The sequence below is a fragment of the Xenia sp. Carnegie-2017 genome, unplaced genomic scaffold, assembly GCF_021976095.1.
Source record: "Xenia sp. Carnegie-2017 unplaced genomic scaffold, XeniaSp_v1 HiC_scaffold_25, whole genome shotgun sequence".
Lineage (NCBI taxonomy): Eukaryota > Metazoa > Cnidaria > Anthozoa > Malacalcyonacea > Xeniidae > Xenia > Xenia sp. Carnegie-2017.
The window spans coordinates 1,186,601-1,211,955 of NW_025813488.1; the positions used below are offsets into that span (position 1 = coordinate 1,186,601).

Genomic DNA, 25,355 nt, shown 5'->3' on the forward strand with positions numbered 1-25,355 from the left:
GAATCGTTGCTTACCTGAGCATTTATCCTCGAAAAGATGACAATCAACTTACAACAAGAGATTGCAGAATGGTGAGTACGTTAAAAATTATACATATGCATATCTACATTTTACCTGCAATCTATGTGAGAGTATATTTTATAAATATATGCCATTTTAGATGAAAAGAAAGTGGATGTTTGATTATAAAGGAGGTGTTGAATCAGAAAATATTCCCAGTACAAGTAGCGAACCTCAAGAGCAAATAGAAGAAAAAACTTGTGATGAGCCTGTATTATTAGAATGATCAGCTACTCCTTTCCTGAAATGTTCTGAAGGTATTCTATGAAACATGTCTGATGAAACACCTATGTGTCATTACAGTTTTTATTCCCTTGTGCCAATTTAAACTCTTTCGAGAAATTGAATGCAATTTTATATTTCATGAAGGCATATCCTTGCTGTAACTCATTTCAACAGCAATTTGGACGGGGATAATCAAGAGGTTAATGGAGTTCCCCAGGTTAAAGTGCATTATCCAAAATTTAAAATTGGTGAAGCTGTTGTAAGAAATGTAAAATTTGCTCAGGAATTTGTTAAGGTTATTTAATATATTTCTCCTACTGCCTGATATCATGTGTTAAATGCCATAATAATCAAAGCCTTAACAAGAAATGATTACCAGAAAATAAAATTTTGAATAATTTGCACATTGCTCCTCCAGGGTATTTTGAAAATATATTTCAAGTGTTGTGCTCTGCACTCTTGATGAGGAAACATTGAGAAAAGCCAAAGGTGATCTTTTTAAAATGACTCCATTGCCAATGAATTCCATGTTGGAAAGCAATCAAAAAGTGAAGCTATCTCAAAAAAAGCAAGAAGACAAAGCATGCCAGCTATACATTTTCCCCCAACTAAGCCAGGTTTTACAAAAAGGAATTACTTGCTTTGAGTTAATTTGAATCTTATTTTTGGAACTGACTCAATTTATTGTTTGATATAGCTGAAGTATCACCTGTCCAAGAAAAAATCATTGATCAATGAAATGAGAGAGCAGCACCTCGATGCACTGTGTGCAAGAATTGGATGAAAGGCCATAAAAATATAATTAACTGTCAAAAAAACCAAAAGTAATCACTTTTTTAGGAGCTGGTGGTATGAGCTCAGTTAGTTGGGATTCAGTGAAGTGTGAAATGACTGCATAGAAAGAATAAAATAAAAGGAATTGTAATTTTGTATGTTTTGTATAACAAGAATAAGTGTGAATCGAAGACGCAATACATCAAGAGTGCCTAAAATCATTCCACACTTCACTGAATCCCTACTAGCTTGTCTCATGCACACAACACCTAAAATAATATATGTTATGTTATTTCACAAATTGTCCTCTTCATACCCTGCAAAATGTTCATTTTTCTTTAAATTAAAAGTTGTTCGAATAACATGGTAAGCACAAGCTGGAAGTGGAATTCTTTTGTCTTGAAGAATGCCATGTACCATTCTTGTAAATTGCCTATATGCAACAACTCGAAAAAACCTGAAAAGGCAAATTACACAAGTCCATTAAAAGAGGTAGGAGTACATAAAAAACAAATTTTGCAAGTGTGCATTCATAGATAACCCAGACAGAATCATTTAACTATGAATTGTAACAAACCTTTGCTCCAAGAATCCTTTACGATATCTAACTCCATCTCGTCTTTGGTAAAGATTGGCAGCTAAATTCAATGCCCATCGATTGAAGCAAATGGCTTCAAATCCTGGATACTCTGTGATGCATTTTGGCTGCCTTCCGAATTCGGATACCACCATATGATCTTGCATTTCAATCATGCAATTGATAATTTCGTGGCAACATCTACAATCTTTTGGTTTAACCAAGAGAAGAACACGGCAGTTACCACAATTGCACCCAAGAAAGTTATCTGTCAAAAGCTTCGGCAACAATAAATAAACAAATTTTTTAACTTTTCTCACCAAGAATCAAGAGGAACTTCATTTTGCATTCTGCGTTCGAGCTCTTCTGTTTGGCGACTTCCTTCCTCTGTCTCTCTATTATAGTTTTCTAACCACTCATCATCAGCAAGTGGCTCGTTCTCATACGCTGCAGCTTGGCCGTACTCAAAATCGCCATCGGTGTTTGGGAGCGCATTTGATGACGAATATCTCAGAAGCAAGCTAATTCAAACCGCAAAAAAAAATTTGTTGTTTTTACGAAATTTTCTTCGAAATCATATTTTCCACAGTCTAAACTTTAAAATTTCGACGAATTTGGAAAGCTGTATGTGCAATTTAAGACAAAGTCAACATTATGTACTTTTGGTTTTCGAACCTTCGCTATTTAGCTTTGAGTCAACACTGCTTTCAATGAATCTGGGTTTTTATGTACTTTGCTGATAAAACACGACAAACATTAGATAAAGTATTCTATTGTCTCACTCCGTTTAGGCAATCGCCAAAGTCTAGCCATCAACAGAGTTCAAAAGGAGTTAATTTATGCAACGATGTGTAAATATAGCGTAGCAAGTTATTTAGTATTTTAGCTTTAAATTCCGAGGGGTATCTTAAATGATAAGCCATCGACAATACCAGAGACAGTAGTTACATTGTTAACGAATCGTTGTCAGCCACAGTGCAATGCGCGCTTAAATGATTTTCGCAGCCATTTTCTTGGTTGAATAAATACACAAACGTTGTATCAGTTCGTAATCCGGGATATTTATGCGTCTTTTGTGTATACATATAAAAATTTTGTGTCGCTTTTGGATCAAAAAAGTATTTTCAGAAGCTTGCCAGTAGTTTTTTTCATTTACGTATCTCTTTGGGTGGGCAAATAATTATTCAAAACTGTGACAAGCTTAACGATTGAAGAAAAGAAGACCAAAACTTGGTATTCATATAGAAACTTAGCATTTGGAATCAGACGCTTTTAACTATTGTGGAAGTTGTACGAAGAGTCTAAGAGAAAGTTCATCGTGTCACAGAACAAATTATCATAATTAACACGAACATAAACGAATAAGATCAGCGGCGCGCGTTGTGTTGTGGTAGACAAAGATTCTTTAAATAGAACACAATATTACTAAAAGAAAAAGGGAAGATACTTAACCTAATCGAAAATGGAAAACTTTAATACTTCAATGGAAAACAATTGGCAACAGAATAACTCAAAAACAAAAAATATTTTGCGAAAAAACAAAAGCAGTGTTGTTATTTTTAAACCAGAAAAATATGATATTATATGTCTTTCAGATGAGGGTGACAACTAACCAGAGCATTTATGTTTTTTATAACATCTCTAGCATTAGTTCCGGCAAAATTCTAGTGACGTTTTCAGTCAGCAACGCCAATTTCACATATTCTTGTACTAATTGGTCGGAAATTAGCCAGACACAATATGAACTGTCATAAAATGCTAACAGTTTGACGCTAACAGTTTTATATCCATTATGTCGACACGACATTCATAGCTATATTTTGAAATAGAAACTACATCGTCAGTGGGAAAAGCTTCAAATAACATTTGCCATTAATAGATTATACAAAACAAAACCACGTAAAAGGACAAATTATGGTAATATTAACTGATAATTTTGGAAAAAAAACAGAAAGAAATTATGTAAGTTTACCAAAATAAACGAGCACACAATGATTTTCAATGTAAATATTAGAACCCAACAGATCGTAGCTTTTGCAAACGATCTGTTGTCTCTAATCCTTATAGTGCGAATTCGTTTCCTGCCTGGCACCTAACTGAGTTCACAATGATACAGCAGCGAAAAGCAAACATTTACAGAGACCCAGCTGTTACCTTGTGGTATGTTGAAGCGAAAGATAATATAAGTGAGTTAACGAACTGTTATCGTCAAGCATTGTTGTCAAGATGCACATATATATATACTCGTTAATTACGTTTCCTCATTTTTCATTTTTCTCGTGGAATAGAAACAGCAATTTAGGACCACCTCAATGTATTTTCTTACTATATTGCCAATACATGAAGCGATATAAGTCTATATGAAAACGTTTTATCAAAATAAAAACCGTTTGACGTTCATAACAATGTTTGACAGAAAACAACAGGATGGCAACAAGATGTTGATGATTAGCATGACAATAGCTGACTGTACACTGTTAATATCTGATCGCTCATGTATATAAATAGGATGAAACGACTTTAAAAGCCATCTAAAAGCACAAGAGCGTTTCACAGTAAATATACTCTTGCAAACATAAAGTGCAATGAAATACTTCTGGAGTTTCTTTCTTCTTGCTGTGTTGGTTTTTGAATGCAGGTTTACTCATGCAAAGGCAAAATGGCTGGAAGAGTATAAAGATATCACAAATAAATGCACGAAAACTTCAACTATTAAAGTTGGAAAGGAGTATGAAAAGGAATAGACATATCTTTCAAGATTGGAAGAAGCGTTTCCATATCGAAGAAAAGCAAAAATAGCCACCGAACTGCCAAGCGCTTCATTGTTTCAAAAAATAAACTTAGAGTATGTAATTAATATCATGAATTATTGTTAAATTATGTGGCTTCATGTACAACAGAAATATACATTATATGAACAATAAAATAAAAATTTATGAGAGCGTCAGTAATGAAAAAAACTCAAGAAACACAACACCAACTCATCCGAGATTCATTATTGCCCAAAGAAATCTTGAATAAAACAAAACCTCACGAAATAGCATACTCTAAAACTACTCTGCTTTAGCTTAGTTCGATGGCTCTACATAAAGCTCTATGTTTTTTAACACAATTGACAAACAAAATTTGATTCCACCTCGGCACTTTTCTTTCTACGATCTTACTGTCTATTTCAGTTTTCACGCTTTTGTATGAAAACAAAGCGCATGATAATTCGTTAATTGTGCTTGTTCATTCGTTCATAGCTACCAAATTTGAAAGCCTGATTTTTAAAGTCAAGTTTGAAAAAAATAGCACTTATATCTTCTTCATACGCCAATTTAAATAAATTATCTTATCTCAATTTTGGCTTGTCTGTTTTCGTATGGAGGTAAACTTTTCAATGTGGGCTGCAGGCCATTGCAATACCACAAATATTCATAGCTTTACTTTCTTCGCTCATGGGTTTACTTAACAAGCTATCTCTACATCAGTTAATCTTTCTTACACAATTCTCATACAATGCCACTAGTTAACAAGAAATAAAGAAGATAAAGCAGATTTAAAGAATTTTATATGCATTTCGGTGTTTGAAACTAAACATGAGCCCAACAAAATTGACCTGCTCTCCACTGTGTGACTTCATAGCTCAGTCGGTCAGAGCACTGCACCGGCACCGCAGAGGTCATGGGTTCGAATCCCATTGAGTCACCTGAATTTTTCAGGTTCATGAGACAATTGTCCAGCAAAGTGCGAAGATCATATCTTCATTTAATTTAATTTATAAAGCAGATTCTCGAGCAAAAATGACATATGATGAAAAAATTGACAAATGCAAGCAAATTTGATGCAGAGGCGCCTAACCGAGTTAACAATGTTCCATTATCAAATGAAATTATACAACATTCATCTCAATTATGCAACAATCCTTAAGGTTTCTAAGCACCTCCACTACAAACAGCGTGGAAATTTTTTTTTAATGGAAATTAGTCAAAGGAATGGCCAATAGAAATTGTTTCGGGTAAATAGTGATCTCACAAATACGCAAAGACTAAAGGAGACAGTAATCCACGGGCAGCAAAGGTTAAATTAGTAGGATGAGATGGGCATGTTTGACAGGCATCGTCCAGGTTAGTAGAGTCTTTAGAAGGAATGTTTTTGCTGGTGTTGTCGACAACTTTAGTGGCAGTCAACTTCAGAGTAAAGGAATCGAGCTTGACTCTAAAGATGAATAACGCCAAGGTTGTCGAAACGTCAGTCAACTTGTTTCTGAGGACATTACTAACGTGGACAATCTCCATCTACAAACATGTAATGATATACTCCCAGGCTCAAACAATTCACTTTAAAGATATGCTTGTTTATGAAGCACATGCAATAGGGATATGCTTCACAACATTTGCGGGAATGAATTATAATCAACCCTAGTCTCTGTTCCTTACGTCAACCTGATTTAACTGAAAGACTTAGCTTAATCATTCATCTTCACAATTATTGTGATTGATATTTCAAGGAAAACATCACATTGGCATATCAGTCAAGATTGCAATAACGCGGAGAAAAAATACCCATGCAATCAAATAAGACAACAAAAAGAACGTGATGGGTGCTTTTTAACAGTAACTTCAGAGCAAAGGTTAGCAGATGGTGTTCTCCATATGTATTTATTCCTGGTGTCCTACTTTCATATTTATGGAGATGGATTATTTCTTAATTTTTATAACTTTAATTTGAATCAGCAGAATAGTCACAAAGGTTCTTTACCAAGGCTAATTTAGAAGCAGCATGGAATTGGACTAGACTGATCAAAAACTTTTACAACTTAAGCACGCATATTTTAAAACAATTAAAAGAAATGAAACATGAAAAATATTTGAACATCCGTTATTAGCAGACAATTTGAAAGGCAAAAAGAAAAATGCTCAATATTGAACTAAAATTAACGCAAAATTGAAATGAAACCAGTGTTTGAGAAAAGACTATTTTTACAGCATGCATGAACACGAAGCGATTTATGAGCAATGTAGTCTAATAGCGTGCTGTTTCTAAATCAGCGTCCTTTCATGTTTGCTCGAGCGCATGCATGCCGCTGAAATAGCTTTTAAAGGTAAAAGCTGCCGTTGTCATCCAACTGACTTATGGTAAAGTTCAATAAATAAATAATCCATTTCAAGGATGAAAACTTGAGGATAAAACACCTGCAGACCCTCTTGCTATAAAATGGTGATCATATTTCCTTGCCACACATCATAGTGTCGGTAAAAGAAGTATTTCAAGAGTCCGTGAAGAATCATGGTGTTGAATAAGAGCGCCAGTCTTATCCTACTGCTCTTTATTTTGAATGTTTGCATGAGTGTAGCAAAACCAAGATGGTTGTGGAATGTTGAGGATAAAGGAAACGAAAAAAATGAAATGAGAGATTTTGAGCAGCGCAATAAACTTGTGTTCGATATGCACAAAAAAGTATAAGATTTGATTTGCAAAATCGACAATTACAAAAGAATTTGTAAAAAAAAAACTCGCAAATTAGCTAAGTCTTTTTTAAAAAATTAACCACAAAAAACGAAAATACTGGTTTAGCATGTGATTAGCATGGTAACGTTCACGAACGTTAAATGCCCTTTTCACCAGGGAAATGCCCGGACGTTTATGGCCTTCCCAACTTATATGTGTTTCCTATCATCCTGAGATTGGCTATATGATTTAAATTTTTAGCAAATCTTCTCCCTGGGATAAACAATAAGTGTAAAACTGTTTCGCCTGGCCTGGAGTAAATTTTCAGTTGAATATGTTTTTATCGCGCTCTTCTCGAGACTAAATGCATTGTCATCAACGAATTAGAAACTTTCAAGCTTCTATAATATGTAGAAAACCATTGGCACAACAAATTCACCTGATTGATAGGAAAGCATTGTCAACAACAAATGCAGCTGATTGAACCAATTTTTAAAGGTGGTTCTGACTACTGTCCATAATATCGAACATTTTAATTTCTTATTTGAATTGCAAACTGCTACCAGAACAAAACAGTAGTTATTTTTATTGATAACATACGATACTTTAAACAGTTATGGGTGTCTACTTTATTTCTCGTCAATTGCTTCAAAGGCGTAAGGAATATCCAATTTATATCAAAATCCTTTACCTTTTTCAATTCCTTTTGTTGATATAATTGATTTTTTTATGTTTCTGGGTGAAAATTAGAGTGCAGTTGTAACGCATCTCTTTCATCCATGGGTCGAAGGGGATACACTGGCAAAATTAAAGGCTCAAAAGAAATTTCTCACCTATAAAATAATGCAACTGGTCATACGTAAAGAAATGAAAAGTTATTGAGATGTTTTACATCTATTCATGGTCTATTGTAGTCAGTGTTTGCTCAAGTAATGCACATGTTTTGAGGTTTTATCAAGATCCTAAAAATAAAATTATTGCATCTATACGTTACTAGATATCACATCTTCAAGAGCTTAGAGTAATATTGTAATACACAAATTAAATCAATGAAATAAACCTAAACATATTCCTGCTATATATTTTCAGGTGGCATGTAATCCAACAACTCTGTCTTGCACAACAATTACAACTGCATCTTGAAATATGAAAGTTCAAACAAGAGATCAGCAAGAAATGAAAAACGCTACCAATCATTTGGTGGTCTGTATGAAAGTTCAAACAAGAGATCAGCAAGAAATGAAAAACGCTACCAATCATTTGGTGGTCTGTATTCAGTATTGCCATTGCTTCAATTTCAAGATCTGCTTGCAAAATTCCATCTGGACCATGTGGAGTATTGCCAGTCTGTCCATTTTCAGATTAAGGCTCGTCGATATTGATTTAATTACAATGACTAAATACATGACCCATATAGCTCGAACTTGAGCTATGTATGTCATCGCCATCAGGAGTGGTCAACAAAACAGATATATCCAATGAAATATTTCAAAGAATTATGATTTCCCATCAATGAGATGTTAATAGCAGCTCTTCAGCTGGCACAAAGCCTTTACTATACATCATTAAGATGTTCAATTGCAACTCATCAATTGGCACAAAGCCTTTGGCTTACATCGATTGCCGTCCTCTTGATGAGAGGATTTAGAAATTATTATTACATTAATGATGAGTGTATTTTTACAGACTGAATACACTATTTGAACGAAAAACTTGCACGTTTGTGAAGTGCTTCTTTTCTTTTTTGTGAGAATGTAATATCTGCAGTGTCAATGAATTTAAAAATCACCTTAAAAAGAGAAATTGCCATGGTGAATGGACTGAAACCAAATAAAAACCACGAAACCCATGATAAAACCGAGTAAAAAACTAACCTGAGAAAACCAAGAAAAAATCAACAATTCTGAAAAGAGCTGTTTTAGAAATTTAAGACACTATGGCATATTGGCAAACAATTCGTCCGGTGCAGTGGCGCAGCCAGCCCGCAAATTTGGTTCTGTCATGTTCACTCACTGTAAAAACAACAGATTTCTAAAATTACATAACAAGACCAAAACTTGCAGGCTGCATGGCTACGTCACTGGTCAGGTGTCAACTCTGCTGTCTTTTAGAGTGAGTCAACTTGTATATTTATGATTAGTTTTGATGATGACTCATCCAGTATGGAAGATGAGTCATCATCAAAATAAAGTAGTTATTTGTACAAGCGAATAATAGTTTTATTGCTTCCGCGAGTTATTTTGTAGTTTTATTGTAAATAGGAGATATGTTAATTCGGTAGGAAAAGAGAGGGTAGAAAAACTTTGTTAACATATAGAAAAGTACTGGGGACGTTTGTTATTATTTAGTTTATTTACTCAAAACATTTCGCGTGCTAAGGTCATTTCGAGTGCTAAGGTCATTAATTGCAGATGCTGCAGGAGCAAAAGGGCTGTTTTCTACAATTAGTGTGTTCTGTTCAGATGCACATAGTGTGATTCACTTGCACAGGGGATAGCATCATCGGTAATGCACAAACAAATCCCATGTCTTTTAGTAAGTGGCCATCGTTAAGTGTAGTTACACAAAGAAATTCTCCCTTTCCTCCCTCCCTTTCTCTGTTGACTGTGCATGTACTGTCTTAGTCTTTTTTCCGTGGTGGCGTTTTTATGAGCACATCTTTTCTGTGGTAAACAGAAAAGCCTTGATCTTAAAGAATTTTGTTTAAATTGTGTAAAATAATTCCTGTAATTATTTCGTAATTTGTTATTTTATGGTATTAAACCGGCATGGGCTTTGACACATTGTCAATTTTTTATCCAAAAAAGAGTACTGATTCATACTACTTTATACGTCATGCATAAAGAAAACAGAGCACATCAGCTTCAGAACATCCCTTAGATCTTGATTTGCTATGATTGAGTGGAAGCGATAAAGCCAATTTGAAAAACGAACTGCTTTTGTCGACAAAGGATCGTATCATTAAGCTTGATAATGACTGCTTCCATTGTATTGAGAGAAATACTTATACATTTGTGTAAGATACGAATTTTGGTATCTGTGTATGCATCAGCAAAGTTTGGTTGAAACAAGGATTAGTTTGCCACTATCAATACTTAAGTTTCGCAGTTCATCAAAAAAGGAAAAGGAATCTTTAAGAACTTTTGATGAAAACTTATTAAGAACCGGTTTAAGTAATATTGATAGTTAAAGAACTATGTTGTCAAAGAACTATGTTGAACTTATGTTGTGCAGATTTTATCATTCAATAGGACGCAGTGGTGGGCCCTGATTGTGTGTTTTTAGCAATCTGTAAGTTCTTGGTCTTTCTGATCGCATTGGGCGGACATTTTAGTAAAATTCTAGAGTGCTTTACTTTAATGCTTTTAAATAACACAGCAGTGTTTGTAAAGTTTATTTCTATTGAAGCTGTTCGATCATATGCTTCAATGTTTCGTATTAAGCAGAACTTATCCGTATCACTTGAAATTTTTATCATCTTAGGAAGAAGCGAAAACTTCAAAAGCAAAACTTAGCCACAAATTTTTTAAGCGTCATAAGTCATTTTAGTTGTAGCTAATTTTCAAATCAAGCTAAATTATTTGTTTTCATTTTAAAGGTTTTGTGAATTTGCAAGGTCAGAGCATAGAGAAATTGCTAAAATACGTTGTTTTTGTGAAGTATTCAATCTTTTCCATTTGCCAAATTGAACAACGCTTCGTTGAATCCCGGCTACCGGGCTCATGAGAACAGCAACCTAGCATTATAATCAACTTTATCAAGAATCACAGCCCAAGATCCTTTGTCTGGTTTACAACTTACCATATCCTTATTTTTCCGTATGTTTGCTAACGCGATGAGATGTTCCCTAGTCAATGAAAAGTCTCTACTATCTATTGGAGTGCCATTATATTCATGTGCAATATCAGAAAGTTTTGCTTTAGAAGCTGCCATTGTCTCCTCGCTTTCAGGATTTACGTTTTCAAGATGTGACCACAGACAGGGACGGTGCTAAAATGGTAATTGAGGGGACGGGGTTTATTCAAATATTCAGTTGTAAGCGAGTGATTTATTTTGAAAGTGATTTGGTTTTCTAAAGAAGTCCGTCGGGCACAACTGAATATATGAATATAATCCCCCTCTCCCATGAGCGTTCTAGTGCCGTCCCTAACCACAGACTTTCAAACTCACTTCATACAGCCTCACGTTATCTTATCAGGTGGCATTGAAAATTTAAAACCCTTTGGTAGCAGATTAGTCTCCATATTTGACAGTTGGTACGAAGAAAGATTTGTAATGTGTGAATATGCGTATTCCATGCATATCTGCTTACTTGCAGTTTCTTCATTAATTCATGTTGTTCTTTAACTTGAGTTGTTGAGAAATTTGCTCTAAGTTGTTTTAACTAAAAAATTTATTTTACATCATGTGGATAGATATGTGGCATATTCTCGGTTGCGAGGCATGTTGACTGCTTCTGGTAGACAAAGGATGGGAAGTTTTGGCAATGTATTGGGACTTATGTTGCACAAAACGGAATTGCTATACCACTGTAAATTTATTGGAATAAGGGATAGGAACATTATTATAAGAATTGAAAGTATAAATATTATGTTGAGAGAAAAGCCTTGAGGTAAAAGTATTGAGTGGTGAGTCAACTGAACTATATGAAAAGGACACCAGAAAACAGAGATTCAAGGAGGGAATTGGTGTTATTATGAATACACCTGATGAGAAAAGGAATAACTTGAGGGAAAATTTAAAACATGAATGCTTAACCGGGTAAAACGGTAAATGAAACAACGACATGAGGTCAATTAAACCAATTGTTAAGACAAAATATTTTACATTTAATTAACATATCTTAACAAATGCAATATCAGGCTAACTCTTTTTTTGTAAAGTAGCTTGAGTCAATATGGGCAAAATGATCGGCTATATTCGATTCCCATTCTCTGAAATTTCTTATCTGATTTTTTAAAGGCATCAATTGACGTTTTTCCCTTGTCTGTTTTTTCATAACCTCTCATTTTATTCTTTTCGTTTTCTCCATCGTCAACATTCCGCAACCATCTTGGTTTCGCTGAAGTAAAGTCATCATTTAAAATCAGGACTAGAAGAAAACGACTCTAACTTATTACGATGAATCTTTACAACTCATGAATTACTTCATATTACCGACTTCAAGATATGCTACAAGATATTTCACAAAACGTCCACTATTTCATAACTAAAGGTTTTCGCATGTGATTTTTCCATAATTTTTTTTTACGAAAGAGGCATCCCTTTTGTGCTCATGGAGATGGATAGTTTATTTATTGAACGCTATTACAAGTCAGCTAGTTGATCACAACAGTCAATGTAACGTGCAACAAAAAACAAATATGAAAGGACGCCAATTCAAAAAAGCCTGTTTTTTGGACTGCACGGATCATACAACGTTTTATGCGCATGCATGCTCCAACTAAGCTTTCTTTGACCCACTTGTGATTTCATTTGTATCTTCAAATTAAAAAGTTTTTCAAGTCAAATACGCTTTCAAATTACTAGGAGTTGTTAACAGTTCTTTATGCATTCAGCACTCTACAGTTTATCCTGGTTTGCTACAATGATTCTTAAAAGCACAACTCATTAGAATAAAAGTAAACCCACTCCGAAGACTAGGTACATATTGAACTCAATAACTAAGAAAAATACGCAAAGTCAAAGAAGTTTTAAAAGTTGTAATTCGAATTTATTGCAAATCCATCATTATTAGTCTTGTATGTGTTTCCTTAAATGTTGACTTCATTACTGATCCATTAATATTTCCTAAATTCAGAACTATGTAGTTTTCAAAGATTAATGAAAGATAGAAGAAGTGCAATATAGATAATTCTTTCACTTAATATATCTATAAAAATACTACCTTCGCACCTATAAGTGTCAAGATCGCACTAACGCGGAGAAAAATTTACAATCAAATAAAGCAAAAAAAAGAACGTAAAAGATGGTATTTAACTGTTATTTCCTAACAGATGGGGTTTAAAATATGTTTCTGCCTGGCATGGCTGTTTTTTATTTTTAAAGATTGACTGTTTTTTTCTACAACTTTTTATGAGTCAGGTAGATAACCCCAAGAGCCTCGATATCTTTAACAGCATTTTCAAACAACATGAAAGAACGCTAATTTAGAAGCAGCACGTAATTGGACTACACGGATCTTGGGATGTTTTACAACATAACCAACCCATTTTTGAGTATAATTGAATGAAGGGAAAGGTTGAAAAAAATTTAAGTATCCACTCCGAGCGAACAATTTCAATTGCAAAAGGAAAAATTACTCAATATTGAACTAAATATTTAAGAAAACAGATGCGTGTCAAAAGATGACGAATTTGCAATAAACTCAAAAAAAATGTTTTCTCAAATAATGAAGACCAATATGAAACTTTCGTTAAGAGTTTTTTTTCATCCAAATTAAACCTACTTTTAAAAATCGTTGTATAGTTACCACTTACCAGGATGAATTATACAGTACGTGAAAGAACATTTAATCACTCCCTCCTCCCCAATATTTAAACAGCATTTTAAAAGCTTATTTAACTTAAAAAACTAATTAACTTAGAAAGCTAAATAATTAACTTAGAAAGCTAAATATTTAACTTAAAAAACTAATTAATGACAACACTGAAATGAAGCAAGGGTTTGAAAAAGGTTATTTTGTTTTGACAGCATCCATATGCATACAAAGCGTTTAATTGTCCGTGTTGTCCAATACCATGCTGTTTCTAAACTAGAGTCCTTTAGTGTTTGCTTGTGTGCATGTAATTTGAGAAAACCACCTGCAGAACCTCTTGCTATAAAATGGTGATCATAGCTTTTTTGTATCACATGTTCTTGTGCGTAATAAGAAGTATTTCAAGAGTCTGTGAAGAATCATGGTGTTGAATAAGAGCGTGAGTGTTCTTCTTTTGATCCTCATTTTGAATGTTGCCACGAGTTTGGCCAAACCAAAATGGTTCTGGAGTGTTGAGGATGAAGAAAACGAAAACAATGCAATGAGAGGTTTTGAAAAAACAGACAAGAGAAAGACGTCAATCGATGACTTTAAAAAATGGGAAAAGAAAAGTCCCCGACGAAGAGGAGACTGTGGTCGACTATATTGCCCACCTTGACACAAACTATTTCACAAAAAAGTACTTAGCTTGATATTTAACCAGTTGAAACGTGTCATTTAAACGCAAAGTGTCTTAATAAATGGTTTAGTTGCACTCATGATCATATCGTTATTTCATCCTTTTTACCAAGTTCTCTCGAGTCGTTTGTTTTCTCAACATGTATGTATTTTTATCAATTTCTTCCTCTGTGTTTTCTGGTTTCCTCTTCATGACTTGACTCGTCATCCCCAGTGTATTTTACCTCTGGGTGTTTTCGTATTAAATAACATGTTTTGAATTTCAAACGGTTTCTTTGATTTTTTGTTTATTTCACGTCTTCCTTCCTGCCATACTATTGTCGCAACACATTTGTTGCTCTTTTTTTATATATCCATCTTATTTTGTTATCCTTCTCCAGACTTATATCTCATGTCTCTTCATTGAATCATGTCCATATTTTAATCTACACACTCATACACTTCTTATCGCCGTTTTTCAACGTTCCTCGCATTTCTCAATTAAAATGTTTTCCTTGGACAGGTGAAACGTCGTAGTACTAAGAAAACATTTACAAGATTACTATATCACTAATGGTTTTCGCATGTGGTTTTCTCCATAACTTTTTTTTTAGGAAGCCCTTTTGTGCCCATGGAGATGGGTGGTTTATTTATTAAATGCTATTATACAAGTGAGCTGGTTGGTCACAACAGTCATTCTAAAGTGCAACCAAAAAACAAATATGAAAGGACGCCAATTCAAAACAGCCTGTTTTGGACTGCACGGATCATACAACGTTTCGTGTGCATGCATGCTCCAACTAAGCTTTCTCCGACCCATTGGCTTCAGTGATTTCATTTGCATCTTCAAATTAATTACTTGTCCAAGTCAAATACGTTTTCAAATTACTGGGAGTTATTAACAGTTCTTTATGCATTCAGCACTCTACAGTTTATCCTGCTATGCTACAACGATTCTTAAAAGAACAATTCATTGGAGTAAAAGGAAACACACAGCGAAGACCAGGTCAATATTGAACTCAATAGCTAAGAAAAACATGCAAAGACGAGAAAAGTTTTAAAAAGTTACATTTCGAATTTATTTGAAATTCATCATTATTAGTCTCGTATCTCTTTCCTAAAATGTCGAGTTCATTATTGATTCCAATAATATTTCCTAAATTTAGAACTATGCAGTTTTCAAAGATTAATGAAAGACAAGAAAAGTACAATATAGAAAATTCTTTCACTTTATATTTCTAAAAAAATATTTCCTTGGTAGCTATAAGTGCCAAGATCGCGCTAACGCGGAGAAAAATTTAAAATCAAGTAAAGCAACAAAAAGAACGCAAAAGGTGGTATTTAACTGCTATTTCTTAACAGATGGTTTTCAAAAGGTGTTTCTGCCTGGCATGGCTGTTTCAAATTTTTAAAGATTGACTATTCCCTTTCACAACTTTCTTTTGAGTCAGCTGGATAACCACAAGAGCCTAGATATCTTTAACAGCCTTTTCAAATAACGTAAATGAACGCTAATTTAGAAGCAGCACGTAATTGGACTACACGGATCTTGGGATGTTTCAAAACATAACCAAACACATTTTTGAATATAATTGAATGAAGAGAAAGGTTCAAAAGGATTTAAGTATCCACTACGAGCGAACAATTTAAAGTGCAAAAGGAAAAAATACTCAATATTGAACTAAATATTGAAGAAAACAGATGCATGTCAAATGATGACAAATTTTCAATAAACTCAAAAAAAATGTTTTCTCAAATAATGAAGACCAATATGAAACTTTCGTTAAGAGTTTTTTTTCATCCAAATTAAACCTACTTTTAAAAATCGTTGTATAGTTACCACTTACCAGGATGAATTATACAGTGCACGAAAGAACATTTAATCACTCCCTCCTCCCCAATATTTAAATAGCATTTTAAAAGCTTATTTAACTTAAAAAACTAACTAACTTAGAAAGCTAAATAATTAACTTAGAAAGCTAAATATTTAACTGCATTAGTAGCTATGTGTTAACATGATTCTTTTTTTCAGGTTCCGACAAAAACATCCTTTTGCACATTTTCAAAAGTCTCTGTATACGATGTTTTATAAAATGTGTTACATTTTTTCAGATAGTAGAAACTTCGTTGCTGATCAGATTGCACGTTGAGCTAAATAAGCTCATTTCACGGTATGTAATTGTCGCGTTAATTAGCTAACAGCAGTGTCGTCTGTTTTATTTATTAATAAGGGCAATAGAAATTATTATTACAAACAATCAATCTAATTTTATGCACAAAAAAGGTAGGGGGTAAGGTTAGCGAACGGCTGGTAGCATATCAAAAGAATTATATGACGTTAATACAAGATCTTTAAAAATTTTAATTATATGTTGTTCGTTCAATGATGCCAACATTAATCTTCAAACGTCGTTTTCTTACGTCGTGTTTTATGAACTTCTCATATTTTTAACAACGTGTAGTGAAAGGCTTTGATTAAATGCTTCTAAAATGCATGAGTAGGTTATGCATGTCGGGGTAATATATAGTCGTTATTCGTGTAACAAGTATAAATATAAGTTCTATTTATAGTAGTTACGTGTGTTATAATTTATACATATAGAGTTTATAATTTCAAATCTATAAAACAATAATGATCTCTCAACGAACAAAATCTTTTGAATTTTAATTATTGATTTATAGTTTATTATGCTTCCTTTATGAGAGAAGTATTTTATACACGATATTTTTCTTTAGTTTGTGAACATGCAACTGTCGAATTATTTTAGTGGTACACCGCACTCTACAAAACATCCAAACTTGATCTACTACTTCTACTTCGACGCATTGGATCAACATTACAGCTTGTGTTTACCTGTTTATAGTCTGCAAACTGGATACATTATAACTTACACTTTCTCACGACTGGAAAGCCTTTTTTGATAAACTGAGTGTTTTATTTCCTAATGCATGAGAGTTTTTACTTGCCATGCACGTCAAACCACAAACTTGCACTAACCCTTAAATCCCAACATTTCGAACGGGTAAATATGAAGCAACATTTTCATTGCTCCACTTTGACCAAACACCAGCCTCACATTCACATAATTAAGAGCAAATTTTGTGTGAATAGAAAACGTGCACATCTTAAATGAAACGAGACCGCATATATTATGCAACGTCAACAAAAATATCAATGGGGGTATTACAGATAGATTTAGATCGTGACTTTCAGACATCATTCCCGTTGTGATCAAGATAAGTCAACTAAAGGACTGTGTTTTCATGGACAGTTTGTTAACGTCTGCCATTAAACAATAAACTCTCACGAAATCCTGATTTATGTGTGCACGTACATAAAACGTTTTGATTGAATCAATGCCAGGCAGTGTTTTTCAAACTGGGCATTATGATAAAGGAATATTTGTGCTTATTGATAATCTCAATGTACAAAAGCTTGGAAAAATCTTAAAACCTTAACAAAATCATCATTTCAACATTTAAATATGTAGAAAAATATGGCTCTTTCCGAACACTCGTAAAGCCATCTGTTATATGCAAAACATTAATACATGGAAAAAATGCGTTGAACCTTACAAACAATATTTATTTGCGGTCTCGAGCTCATTGAGATTTCTTTACATTCGATCACGGGATTAGAAATCATGACTGTTGAGACTTTTAAAGGATATTTGCAATATAAACAATCAAGGTTGTGTAATCAATACGTTTTGCAATTCATTTATGAGAATCTTAAAGTAGGTATGTCGCGAAAAAATTCATTCTGTGTACAAATAATAATCAAAAGGCGAACTTTAATGAATCAGGAAGATAAAGAATACATGCAACGCTACTGGTAAATACTGGTTTTTAAATAATGCTAATTCTTGGCGAAATTCCCGCAATCAAAATAAAAAACAGCAGTATACATGTGTTTTTTATCTTAATAGCAATCAACACATGCCATTGCTAGATTAATGTCAGCAGTTTTAACATCATTTTACGACAACATAAGAGGTTTAGTAATTCCGCTTCTCATTGGCTGTTCATACGGCATACGTCATGAGTAACCTGCGTGTTTTAAGCTCGAAGACGAAAGGAACGCGTGCCAAAATAGATGTACTATAGAATGAGAAAGAATTCCGATCTCAAATTATCGTTTAAGGTGTACCAAAAAAATACTATTGGGTAAATAAAAATGAAATCATTGAACCTTGTTCTGTTGTTTATTGGAGTTACCTTATTAAGCGGAAGCAGTATGCCGACAAACGCTACTAATTCAAAATTCCCAACACACAAGAATAACAGTGATTTGGCAAATGGAACAAACACATCAACGACATCAAAGGTAAGCGCGCATGAAAATATGTAGAAAAAATTAAAGTATTGGGCAGATTAGCAAAAACAACGAGTTTTTGATAAAATATTTTAGTCAATAAACAAATCTCGCGTGGAGGTAATTTAGCCCATGCAGTTGTGATATACATCTGCGTATCCATTACCAGAGTTTTTGGACAATCACTTTTCAAACACAAAAGAAACCTCGCTAACTCGACAAAATATATACGTGTATCAAAATATATATATCCATAAAAGTGGCTAGTATAACCTCATGGTGTATTTCTCCGAGTGTAAATGCAATACTTAAATATATTATTTTTCATTAATATGAGTTAAATTGAATAGATATAGTTCCATTTTATCGGGCTTTATCTAATTTTTTGCACTTTAGTTATGTGTTAAAAGTAGCTTAAATTTTCAACTTCTTTTGTTTAAATTAAATAACGAGAAAGAAAGAGACTCAAACGAAAACATTTAATATTTTTTATAACTGACACTAAAGTTGTTTGCAGCGACATTCATGACAACTAACGAATGTGAATGAGCAGGGTACAATTAGCTATACATTTCAGGGAATCAAATTGACTACATTAACTGTATAACTAATATGATAACATGGTTGCCTTGTGATCTTTTGTTATCACTGCGACGTTTACTGACGTATCTCCTTCAATTATAGGGATGGGGGATACTTACTTTAAAATATCGCTCAGCAATATATTCATTAGGGATGTTTGGACTGAATATCCTTCATCAATAATAAAACAATACGTCTTGTTTTCACATTTTATTCTCATCATGTGAAAGTGCGTCAGGTTGCATTTTTACTTTTCCATGGCTGAATAATTTTTAGTTCTGCGGAATAAACTAACAACAGCGTTTTGGAAAGAGCGTCATCATCAGAATTAAGATGAATTACGAAAATTTGATAAAATACGATTGATAAAATACTTTATTAAATTATTATTGATAAAATTGAAAAAATTATTATTGATAAAATACGAAAATTTGGAAGCAGTATTGCTACACAAACTCGTCAAACCGTACAATCACCACATTGAATAGATAATAGAAGCAGTTTATCAGATAGAGACCTTGCTTTTATTGAGGTTTTGGACCGCAAAAACCCTCCACAACCTCTAAGATTCACCATGTTCTTCTAGAAGTAGACCATTTTCCATGCAGAGGCACATCGACAACTGCATCCAGCAATGCAGTTCATAATGTATTGGTTAAAGCAATTATAAATTTACTTACAAAACATGTAAACACTTAGCCCGAGAAATGCTTACAGAACTTTGTACATACACACTGTAAATACTTTGATAAATGCAGGGTATAATTAACAAGAAAAGGCAAAAGATGACTCCCTTTGCTTCATAAGAGAAATAATTTAAGTGTTACATTTCTTTAAAAAATCAAGATGATTGCACACCACCAATAGTAAGCAGCCTACTGCTTGTGACACAAACTTTACTCAGAAGGCTAAATATTTAAAATAGAAAACATATAAATTTAAAAATGCCTTTGCAAAAAAAGCATAACGAAAACATCCGTACAATTTCGTCTAATGTGTTATGTTAAAACAAATATAAATTACATAACTATAATTAGCTGAAAAAACATACTTCAAATTTCCTGGTTTTTTAAAGTACAAATGACGATTATGTCACAATTTGCAAAAGAACATGTAGACTAGTAAATATAGGCAACTTTGATTTATATTGATTTAGAGATATTTGATTAGCACGAAATTTCCCCTTAGGTATATTGACAGAAATGTTATGTTGCATACTTAGCAACATACCGCTATATGTCCATGGAACGTCATAACGAAAGTGAAAAATATTTCTGTTGAACGCTCAACTTCAATGGGATGCATTTCATTTTCCACTGTACGTGACATGGTGAAGCTGATTACTGAATCGCTATGTAAGAAAGAAATTGATTGGTTTTAGGAATACATTACGCAACAACACATTCATTGTTATTTTTGTTTTCTAAAGGGCGGTTTTCTTCTATCAAGACAACAACGAAAGAATCTGGTCATCATTATTATCTCGGTTGCCGTGATCGGAGCTCTCCTTAACTTAGCGGTTACTCTTGCTATAGTATTTGACCCATTAAGGATCTTGCGCAAAGGACCGTGGATAACAATCTTAAACCTGGCTATCGCTGATTTTCTTTCGTGCGTTACTTGTTTTTTCCAATGGCTGGATTACTACGAGTTCAACATCATCAATTTTACATGCAGCGAGAGAATACTTTACGAGAACATTGTTCAATTTGGTTGTTCATTCAGTATTGGTGCATCTTTCTTATTCCTGACTTTCTTTTCTATGCAGATCTTTGTGCTTACAAAACACCCACTAAAAAGTCGTTTTATGTTTACAACACCCAACGTTCTGTCATCCTGTATCGGGGTATGGTTGCTCTCGATCCCTGTTGGTTTTTGTTATATAATACACAGATTTCCGCCCTTCGATAAACACTTCAGAAAGTTTTGGGTGGCGCGCATTGCTTTTCTGCATTTCCTCACACTCGTTCAGCTTATCTTGAACATCAAGTTACCACTCAGATTATTCGCAGCGGCCGAAACACAAAAGATGATTGCAGACACAATAACAAACACAGAAATATGGCGAAAACTGTGGTCCTTCTAACCGCAATTTTCTTTATTACCACGTTTCCAGGACACTACGACAATATCAATCTTTCTTATTTGCTTTATCCGCTTTTACTAATGAATTTTGTCGCGAATCCCATCTTGTACTCGTTAAGATTAACAGACTATAGACGCACATTTTTAGCATTCCTTGGAAAGATTCGAGGTAAAAACGTCCATATCCCAAAAACAACAGCTAACACATCATTTAAGCTTACTCAAAGATCGTCAATAAACTCGGATATCTCTCAGTCAGGCAAAACAAAGCATATGTTGACGGAAAGATTGCCTCTTCATCACACAAGCCGTTTCTAAATTTTAAAATGTAAAATACAACTACATAGCGCTCATCAATTAGCATTATGCGTACTATGCATTAAGAAGCATTTAAATGGTGTGTATGCTGAAAAATTAGATAGATATCTGAAGACATGTGGGGGGTGGAGAAAAAAGTAGCTTCCACAATAAATTATCATTAATATCGGGTCGTTGCTTGTAAAATTTCAATAAACGTGTTGAAATTAGCTAACAAAAATATTTACTATTTAAGACTATTAAACTATACAAAATCGAAAGCTAAAAATGATAACTTTAATCAAGTAATAAAATAAATATTAGGAAATAGCAGAAAGGAATAATGATGTGAACATGCAACTGTCGAATTATTTTAGTGTTACACCGCACTCTACCAAAACATCCAAACTTGATCTACTACTTCTACTTCGACGCATCGAATCAACATTACCGCCTCAGTTTACCTATTTATAGTCTGCAAACTGGATAGATTATAACTTACACTTTCTCACGATTGGAAAGCTTTTTCTTGATGAGCTGAGTGTTTTATTTCCTAATGCATGAGAGGTTTTACAATCACAATACTCTTCAAGGTGATTTGAATGAAGTATTTTATAGCAAATACGTATAGAACAAAAATACGTTATCCAATATCATAAACTTTCACAACTCTAAAATGTCTATACGACAATCTTGAAAAGTAAAGTGAAAAGCACAAATTGCAAAGAATAAAATGTATTTGTTTTAAAAATATGGTTTTACTATCACGGAAAACTATAGGAACTATAAAAATGTTATCAAGTTTACACATAAGTAACTCCCAAAATAGTTGCTGCCACGCATCAGCGTCATATCTTGACATGTCTCGGCCCATTCCTCTACTCGACCTATATAGAGGTAAAATCTCGATTTGTGTCTGTCTGTTAACATTTCCGGGGGGGAATTTTACGGAATGAGGGGGGAAGAACAATCACAATAAGGTAGAACCTTTCGGAACTCCTGTCAGTTTCTCTTTGATTTTAAATGTCTGGAATCCGAATAGATATGCGGCCTAAACAACGTTATACAGTAGATACCAAAATCGAGTGATTACCGACATCAGTTACACATATCTCGTTTGGCGAAAAACACATGAAATCGATTCACCGTGCCGTATTTAGCCAGCTCGGTTCACATTTTTTATCTTGCGCTCTATGGTCAGACGGTGAGGAAAATATAGTGTAAGCATGTATTTATTTTCGTTCGAGCTTTTATTATTACTTGAAATATCGGTGTGGATTTAACAAAACGTCAAAAATAATTTAAACGCATGGTGCGAGTTCAACCATGAAATATGAATTATGAATATGATGAAACGTTTGCTCTTTGCGATAACTATACATCATTTTATCGAAGTCGCACAGAATCATCGGAAAAAAGGTTCTATCAAAATGTTATAAAGGAAATAATGGAAACAAAACTACAGTTTTATAATATAGTCCGTTTCTACGTTTGTAAACATGCGGACGATTGTTCGGTGGAGTAAACAACGTATCATACTTTTAATCAAAAAGCATTTTAAAAACTCAAAAGAATCAAAACAATCAAGACATTTAAAAGAATCAAAAAAATGTTTTCATTCAAAATGGCAAGGAATTTATCTTTTAATTTTATGATGAAAACGTATGACTGACGAGATCGATTGAGCATTGAAGCACTCACCTCCATATAAGGTGAACTGTGCGTCCGTTTGTGCATGCCGATTGGATAGAAATTGGAATGCTATGATTAAACGATCGTGACTAAAACACCACACGAGTACATACGAGTACATACGAGTAACATACGAGTACATACGAGTGACATACGAGTACATACGAGTAACATACAAGTACATACAGTAACATACGAGTACATACAGTGACATACGACTATTTTCTGGTCAACAAATGAGAAACAACACAATTTCTTCAATACATTGATATTTGCGTTTATTTTTCCTTGTATTTGTGTGGACTTTGGGGCAACCATTTGATGGATTTAAATGCTGAAAAGGTATTTTACTTTTATACTACATTCATTTGTATGTTTTAGTTGAATTTGTTATAGATATTTTATCGATGTGATTTGCCAGTATTTGAGCGCTTTTTGAAACACTTTCACCTAGGAAATACATATTTATGAAAGCGATTAAATAAACAACGTATAAATAATGCTTTCAAAACGTGCTACATGAAATAAATGTACATTATATATATTTGAATTAAATGAGAGTTGCACTGTTACGTATAGTCCTGAGACGGACTGTTTTGTTGTTGTTGACTGACGTTTCGACAACCTTAGCGGTAGTCATCTTCAGAGTCAAAATGAATGTATAATCGCTTTCATAAATATGTATTTCCTAGGTGAAAGTGCTTCAAAAGCGCTCAAATACTGGCAAATCGCATCGATAAAATATCTATAACAAATTCAACTAAAACATACAATGAATGTAGTATGAAAGTAAAATACCTTTTCAGCATTTAAATCCATCAAATGGTTGCCCCAAAGTCCACACAAATACAAGGAAAAATAAACGCAAATATCAATGTATTGAAGAAATTGTGTTGTTTCTCATTTGTTGACCAGAAAATAGTCGTATGTCACTCGTATGTACTCGTATGTTACTCGTATGTACTTGTATGTTACTCGTATGTACTTGTATGTTACTCGTATGTACTCGTATGTTACTCGTATGTACTCGTATGTTACTCGTATGTACTCGTATGTACTCGTATGTACTCGTGTGGTGTTTTAGTCACGATCATGATTAAACGGCGAGTAAACCATGCATCATATTGTATTGGTTGTATTGCAAAAAATTGATTTGCTCTAGACTAAATTATCTCTCAGGTTACAATTAATAAGGCGAATGAGCTTCACAAAAAGCAGTGTAAAAGAAAGTGACACAAATCAAACAAGAAATCATGCCGTGTTTTATTTCAACCTAAAGAACAAAATCAGAATTGTGAATTGTCTTAAAATATTTAAGCAAACAAAACTTTAAGCTTTTGATAAATATGAAACATTTTCAACGGGAACCATATGTCTTTTCAAAGTCAAAAAACTTTTCAAGGTTAAAATCTGTTCAAATGTCCACAATTTTTACATCAACCATGTGGCTTTTACAGAATCATATTTTACAAAATCAAATTTAAGCTCGGTTAACATGATTTAATTGTTATTGGCCGAGTTCTAAATGACAATATGCAAATTTTGTAAAATGAGCTTTGAAAACTGTTCATCCAATTATTCCATTTTGAAATTAGCATAATTATACATACATACAGTGTTACTTCTTGCATCTACTTCTATAAATTGAATTACATGACAATTTGAAAATAAAAGATGACACAATTAGCTTGTCTTTATGCAATGATAAAGTATACGAGTTGTTGCGGTTTCTTGCTGTATTTTTATTTTTACCATTCATTATTGTATTGTTTATGGCAGATGATAAATGATGGAAAACACGCAATAGCAGTTTCCAAACTGTTTTACCTTACTTGGTGGAGGGCAGCACTTCCTTGCGATAGTAACTCCTAGTCATTAAATTACATACATTCAAATTCAAATCTCATCCAAGACACATGTTTTTATAAGGTTAGGATAAAATGCGGATACGAATGGCGGATGAACCTGCGGATACGGATGGCAGATAAAACGCGGATGAGGGGATAAAACGCGGATCAAGGGATAAAATGCGGATGAGAGGATAAAATGCGGATGGGGGGGGGGATAAAACGGTGATGAGGGGATAAAACGCGGATAAGGGGATAAAATGCGGATAAAGGATGAATTGAATGAATGTGTCTGCAATACAAACAGTAACATAAATATTTATTAAACGGTCG

General features: G+C 33.7%; 1 protein-coding gene, 2 long non-coding RNA genes and 1 other non-coding gene across 4 annotated transcripts; 2 read left to right on the forward strand and 2 right to left on the reverse strand.

Annotated features, from left to right (window-relative positions):
- Positions 1-1,061: 1,061 nt before the first annotated feature.
- LOC124453775 lies at positions 1,062-1,991 on the reverse strand. Its single transcript, XR_006951184.1, has 2 exons — positions 1,637-1,991; positions 1,062-1,516 (listed from the first exon to the last, which is right to left on the reverse strand). It is a non-coding gene; the product is annotated as an uncharacterized LOC124453775 (long non-coding RNA).
- A 3,261-nt stretch (positions 1,992-5,252) lies between these two features.
- On the forward strand, positions 5,253-5,327 carry Trnaa-ggc. The gene has a single exon. It is a non-coding gene; the product is annotated as a tRNA-Ala (tRNA).
- Positions 5,328-11,877: 6,550 nt separating this feature from the next.
- On the reverse strand, positions 11,878-13,603 carry LOC124453774. The gene is made up of 2 exons (XR_006951183.1): positions 13,549-13,603; positions 11,878-12,131 (listed from the first exon to the last, which is right to left on the reverse strand). It is a non-coding gene; the product is annotated as an uncharacterized LOC124453774 (long non-coding RNA).
- A 4,734-nt stretch (positions 13,604-18,337) lies between these two features.
- Positions 18,338-21,187, forward strand: LOC124453407 (type-1 angiotensin II receptor-like). The gene is made up of 2 exons (XM_047004229.1): positions 18,338-18,531; positions 20,531-21,187. Exons 1-2 carry the CDS (start codon positions 18,382-18,384, stop codon positions 21,185-21,187), a joined length of 807 nt encoding a protein of 268 aa, XP_046860185.1. The 5' UTR covers positions 18,338-18,381.
- The last annotated feature ends 4,168 nt before the right edge of the window (positions 21,188-25,355 follow it).

What these genes read in the sequence shown, in the direction of transcription:
- LOC124453407 (XM_047004229.1), top strand. Translation starts at nt 18,382, where the DNA reads ATGAAATCATTGAACCTTGTTCTGTTGTTTATTGGAGTTACCTTATTA. An exon ending in ACACATCAACGACATCAAAG is followed by an intron (nt 18,532 to 20,530) that starts GTAAGCGCGCAT and finishes TGTTTTCTAAAG; the next exon opens with GGCGGTTTTCTTCTATCAAG.